This window comes from Nicotiana tomentosiformis, chromosome 4, assembly GCF_000390325.3.
Source record: "Nicotiana tomentosiformis chromosome 4, ASM39032v3, whole genome shotgun sequence".
Lineage (NCBI taxonomy): Eukaryota > Viridiplantae > Streptophyta > Magnoliopsida > Solanales > Solanaceae > Nicotiana > Nicotiana tomentosiformis.
Window position 1 is genome coordinate 109871419 of NC_090815.1, and position 6901 is coordinate 109878319.

A 6901-nucleotide genomic window follows, 5' to 3' on the forward strand; every position below is an offset into this window, starting at 1 on the left:
TCATTTCACATGTTGCGGTTCACAGACTCACACAGAGAATGGTGATAGGATTTGAATTTAATGGGCTCAACTTTTAAGATTTTTAGTATTGAACTTGTTATATTCTTAAAATTATGAGTTCTGATCTAATATTTGTTGAGATTTTAATAAATATTTAATATATATCGATATTATGTATCAAAAGTTATGGATTCAAGTGAACCCGTAGTTGGTAGGCAACATCCGCTCCTAATTGTTCGAGCACCCATTGACTCGAAATTCTGGATCAGCCATTGCGGATGCAAGTATGCGTATTAATTATATTTTACCTTTCATGAACTAAAGTAAAATCGTACATTCATTTGCATTTATTATAAATGTGTATATACGTCTGTGTACCGGTAAAATCGGAGATAAAGTTACCCCTGATTTTTCGATAAAGAAATGAGAAGACAATGTGGTCTGACGTAGGCTCAGGTAAAGTCGAGGGTTCCCCATATCAGAGCCCGGAGGAACGAATGACGCACCAAGATTCTAACATGACCGAACATGAGAGGAATCGAGCTTGGGCAAAATAAAGAATCGAGGCTAAAGAAAAGACGGTTAGAGAGGACGAACGAGGGGCCGAAACAGGAATCTCGCTTGATATTAACTGCGGATCATAATTTACTAAAAGAGAAGAATTTTTACCTTATTTAGATTTGTACTAGGATTGAAACTCCCCTATTATATATATAAAGGGGATAACCTTTTTATTTTTTAACCACTGTTGTCACGCATATCAAAGCAATAAAGTCTATTTTTGTCTTCTAGCTCTTGTTCAAAGTGTTCTTCGGCTACTCATTTCTTTAATTGCAACCGAGCCCGTCTCGAGGACTCTATCGGAACCAGTTTCAGCATTCAACTTAAAGCCATGCTTAATTATTCCATTATGTTATTTGATCATTTTGTTTCATTTTAAATTTGATTATTTATTGTTCTTAGATCATCCGTGTTATATTAAATTACGTATCCTTTAAATCGCGTACAAATTCAATTCGTTACTCGTTTTAAGGGTAAACAACGTCTTCACGTACGTTTTTGTGTTTGTAAACTTGAGGCTCTACATCTAGAGACTATAAGCTGGCAATGGTTGTTGTACTAAAATGATTATTTCTTCACTATTTATAGTATAGAGCATTGACCTAAAATGGTACACGCCATTCCTATATAGTATATTCTAGGTGCATGTGTCCAAAATTTTATCCTTCTACTTTATCCTCTCAGTATATATACGAACTTCTAGCATGTGGTTATGATTCTCCCTAGGGTTTTTTTGTTCCATTAAAAATTGACCAAATCCCTTCTGTGTGATTTTCACAACCTGGATTGGGATAAGCTATACATTGGTAAAATATTCATAAAACCTCATAGAGACGTCTCTTATTTATCACCGTCAGCTTGTTCAACAGAAACAAGATTAAAGACGAGTTTAATATAAGATACAATAAAAATAATATATTAGCATATAAATTGTAAAATTTTACTTCTATAACAACTTTAAATTTTTTAAAACAAAACGAAAAAGAAAAAAGATGATCGTGATTCGGGGATGATTTACGGTCCTAATTAGTGTTCCATTTAGGTTTCAGTCAGAGACGGCTCCATAATTTAAATTTAATGGGTTCAACTTTTAAAAATTTTATCATTAAACTTATTGTATTATGGGTTGAAATTTAATACTTATTGAGATTTTAGTAGGTTTATATATATAAATTTACTCTCCTTATCGAAAATTATGGATGCAGTTGAACTCGTAGTCGAAAGGCTTCATCCGTCGCTGGTTTCAGTTGCTACCAACGGACAGGAGCAGATCTAGTGTATCACCGACGAATTCAACTCATGAACTCATAACTTTCGACATAAAATAAAAATTTATATATAAAAATTCATTAAAATTGCAATCCTCGTAAAAAGCAATCCTTCTTAATAGACTCTACGTGGCTCGAATGTGAATGGTCGGGCAACTGAGTTTCGAAAAGGTTTCAGTTGCTAAAACACAGTTCAGTAACAGGTGGGAACATGGGTTCGTGATCATTGTCATTATAAGGCCATGCAATTAATATATATGGCCCTCTAGAAAATAGCCTTGTCGCGACCTGCATTTTGGTTTTCTTACACTTTTTAGATTGATTTTATCCAACAAAAAGCTAATGTTGATAAATAAAGGAATGATACTCTTAATTCAATCAGTATTAATTAATCAAATACTAGCATTTGGATTAAGTAACTATATAATAAAGCAAGATCCTGACCTTGACTACAGAAACGTCCCCTAATACAAAAGCCAAAATCTGTAGACCGCTTACTCCAAAAACTGGTGTTAAAAATATTAGACTGTTCAGTATTGCTATATTCTTGACCTCGATAAGACATATAACATCTGCCAAAATTTAATTGATTAACTATAACAAAGATTCAATTAGCATAATGCTTGTCTTTAATTACATGCTTGTACGTACTATTGACGTTTCCTAGCTATAGGTAATTTTTTATACCACCTTATAAGTGCTTCGCCAGCTTTTTTTGTCAAAAAGGGAAAAAGGGAATTGGAATAGATGTAATCAAAACCCTGACAAAGAACAAGGTTATTTAGAAAAAGTTTATAAAATAAGCTACTAATTAAAAGGGATTATTTTGACTAAAGATAGGGATCTTTGAGAGAAAGGAAACAGTTTGGGGAAAGAGCAGAATAGTCCTACCAACTTAGTTGAAAGTTTAGAGAGAGGTCCCAAAAGTTTTTCTTTCTGTGGGTGTGTTTTAAGTTTTAACGTGTATGTGTACGTAAGTTTTTAATTAGTAGTACTACTAATTAATTATTTTGTACGGTTTATGTGGCAATTAATTCCATGGACATTTATGCATATAAAGAACCTGACAATGTCTATGAGGCTAACTCCAACTATTTCTGTGCAGACACAAATGTGGGTCAAATTTCTCAGGCCCTTCCAAATGTAAAATTTATAACTCTCTGTGATACGAATTCGGTGAAAATGACATAAAATCAACTAGCCAGCTACATTAGAGAGCATAAGCATTCAGCAACCAAAAAAGGAGTAATTAATTAGAGCATACGCTAAAAATGGAAACTGAAACTTCTTTAAAGGAAATTCTACAGTTTCAAAATATTGTACGTTAGGTTTAATTTATGATCGATATGACATAGTCAACCTGAAAGAGCCAACTCAAATAAAAATCTTGAAAATATAATACAAGAGTAAAATTCAGATGGCTTTTGTGGATTTTCTTTGGAAATAGAGGCACCCACATGCAGGGACGGAACTAGATGGCGGAAATGGATTTTTTTTTGCCGAAAATTATATTATGTATATAAGGTTAATTTTTTTTTTATGCATATATATTGGATCTCGAATCCCTTTGCGTGTTTGCTTTTTGTTTTTTGAATTTACTTAGTGAAAATCCTACTTCTTCACGTGATGAAATAGAGTAATGAGCGAAATCCAGAGGGGGTTTGTGCATTTTATATGAAAGAGAAATATAATAGAAGCAAATGCAACTATATGAGCAAACCTCTAGATAAGGAATCTGATAATCTATGTATAATGCATTCAACAAGCAAAACCTATGGAACCATAGTTTTAGGATAGGGTGGACTACTATGCATGGTTCGATTTAAGATTGTTTTTAATTCCAAATCAAATAAATGTCAGTTTGTTAAAAATATAGGCAAAATCAAACCAGATATAAGACCAATAATTCCATTTTCAATAACATTTATTTTTCTATGTATCAGTCGAATAATTTTTTTCCTTTTTGCCAACCATAGTCTCTCAAATAATATTTCTATCATAGACTTGCTTAACCAGCACTGTTTTAATTAGTGGTGATAAATATGATATATACCGTAAAAAATTTATCCGCATCCGGATTTACACATGTTTTTGCATATAGATTTATCTTACTTAATTATGACTAATTAATATATACTCTCACTTCACTCTGTCACTTTACTATGAAAAGTTGATATGATTTGTGAAAACATTGGGTGCAAGTAAATGTTTACTTTAATTTGGTCTTCATTAACTAATTAACTAATTAAAAAGAAAGTAATATTCTCCAAACTATAATTCTAGAAATGATAGTTCCCTTTTCAAGAATTTGCCCTTACTTCAGACAGATTCCAATTTAGTCTTAAGACTCTATGTGACAATTGATGCCCCATAAGACATAGTATACTATATACTATATAATCTTTTAATTAACAGGGAGGGAAAAGCCATGCTTCTTCTCCTATATATATCCTCCACTTTATTGCAACTCATTTTATCAAGGTTACCTCCTTACATTACTACCCTCCAAAATTCCTCAGTTTTTTTCAAGAAAAGCACAAAAATCCAACATGGAGTATTACAGTGACAATGGCTTTTTAGAAGAACTATTATCCCTAAGAAGTGACTCATGGGATACTACTACAACACCAGTTCCTATGGAAATGACAGATTTTTACAACAATGTCTACAACTTTGAATCTTTAAACTCTGTTGAAGTTCCACTTCCTTGTGCTTCTACTACTATAACTACTACTACTACTACCTCTAATTCCTTTGAAGACTACTCATATGATTTGCCATTTGACCAAACTCTAATAAATTCTTCATTTTATAGCCCATTTGGTGATGAATTGTCTCCTCTTGAGCTCACTGATAATACATCCTCATTCCCTAATTCCCATGAAGATTTTTCCTCAATCTTGGAAGATGAAGTTGGGAACTGTAGTTTTCAGAATTTGGAAATGGGGAATAATGTTCCTTGTAAATTGGAGCAAATTCAAGTATCTGAAGCAGCAGCAGCTCCCTGTTTTAACATTGGTTTGTGTCCAGAGAAAAAAACAAAATCAAAGAAATTAGATGGGCAGCCTTCTAAGAATTTGATGGCTGAGAGAAGGAGAAGGAAAAGACTCAATGACAGACTCTCTATGCTTAGATCAGTAGTTCCCAAGATTAGTAAGGTAATTCATAGCCTTCTTAATTTCCATTACTTTTTCCCCTTTTTATTACCTGTTTAAATTTTATGTACCGACGGTGTTGGTTGCGGGTTCGGTTGAACACCGTAGTTTTTGTTCAAACCCTAAAATTTGTATTAAGAAATCCAATAAATATGTATAAATTAATAATTTAGAACCCAGTAACTTAAAAGAATTATAATCCCGAACCCATAAGGTTCAAATTCTAACTAGCTTCGCCTCTGCTGGACGGTGAAAAAAAGTATTCAGACGATCAAGTAGTTTAAAGTAGTTGTAACCTGATAAAAATGATAGCTGATTTGTTATAACAGAATAAACTGCATTGATTGCACCGATTATGTAAAATATTTTTACCTTATGAGTACATATAGCTTAAATATTTTTCTTATTGTTAATCCTGTAACATGCAGTTTATGAGTTGGAAATTGTTTAGATTTCTGCTGAAGTGTTTTTCTTCTTGTATTGTGAATTTCTGAAGTCAATTTATTGTTCCACTCTTACAGATGGACAGAACCTCAATTCTTGGAGATACTATTGACTACATGAAGGAACTACTAGAGAGAATCAATAATTTGCAAGAAGAAATGGAACTTGGACCAAATCAGCTAAGCTTGTTGAGCATTTTCAAAGATGTAAAACCCAATGAAATGCTGGTCAGAAATTCACCTAAGGTAAGTTACAACAACATTAATATTAATGCCTAAAACCGCTCTACTTAGTTCTTTCTATGTTTTATTAATTTTGAGTTGTGGTACTTAATCCAATATCATTTTTTGTTGCAGTTTGATGTGGAAAGAAGAGGTGTTGATACAAAAGTAGAGATTTGTTGTGCAGGGAAGCCTGGTCTTTTATTATCAACAGTGACCACATTAGAGGCCTTAGGCCTAGATATTCAACAGTGTGTAATCAGCTCCTTTAGTGATTTTACAATGCAAGCTTCTTGTTCTGAGGTATATAAAATTCAATGCACCAATTTAACTTTTATTTTTCTTTTTATAATATAAATTGTCTGAAGTTACAAGCTAAAGGTAAGGTGTATATATACTACCCTTTTCAGACCTCGCTTGTGGGAATATACTGGGTATATTATTGTTATTTCATGTTACCTATGGGATGTTTATTTAATTTCATTCAAGTTTGACTTTTTTAAACATAAATTGTTTGTATATGGTGATAGGAAATGGAGCAGAGAGGAGTTGTGAATTCAGAAGACATAAAGCAAGCATTATTCAGAAATGCTGGATATGGAGGAAGGTGTCTTTAGGCCATGTGGACTAAATCTAGAGGAAAGAAGGAAAAGAAAAGTTTGGATGTTATTTTTGTTACTTGGTAGATTCTTTGTATCTGTGCATTTTGTCAAGTTAGGAGCTTTTTTTTTCCTCAAGTGAGAGGTTGTAGTGGATTTTTGTGATTTTTGTCATCCAAAATAAGTGGCTTCTATTAATTCAAACTAATTGGGTTTTCCTTTTATCACGGCCCCACATAGATATATGTGCTCTCTTCTCTTTTTGTTTTTCTTTTACTTTCCCCGTATGTTAAACTTGAACTTAAAGCGTTCGGACCGAGGTATCAATCATTAATACTTTAATTAAGGTAGATTGTTTACATTACACCCCCTTGAAGTGCGATCCTTTCTCTACCCTTTCATAAACACGAGATGTTTTATACATCGGACTGCGCATTTTATGTTAACCTTAAACCTAAGGGATTTATACCCCTACCTTAACTAGTTGCATGTTTCTTTCTTTAGCTAACTAACATGCGCAAAAATGAGCAAATTATGGCTATACTTCATACTCTAGTTTTTATAACTAGAAGAGAAAATTGGTAATTTCTAATGATGTTATAAGTTTATTCATTTTCTACTAGTACAATTGGGGGCGGATACACATAGTAAGT

General features: G+C 32.8%; 1 protein-coding gene across 1 annotated transcript; it reads left to right on the plus strand.

The window, feature by feature from the left end:
- The first annotated feature begins 4293 nt into the window (after positions 1-4293).
- Positions 4294-6472, plus strand: LOC104114652 (transcription factor bHLH93-like). The gene is made up of 4 exons (XM_009625146.4): positions 4294-4987; positions 5506-5673; positions 5785-5952; positions 6180-6472. The coding sequence occupies exons 1-4, from the start codon at positions 4379-4381 to the stop codon at positions 6264-6266; spliced, it is 1032 nt and encodes a 343-aa protein (XP_009623441.1). The 5' UTR covers positions 4294-4378; the 3' UTR covers positions 6267-6472.
- The last annotated feature ends 429 nt before the right edge of the window (positions 6473-6901 follow it).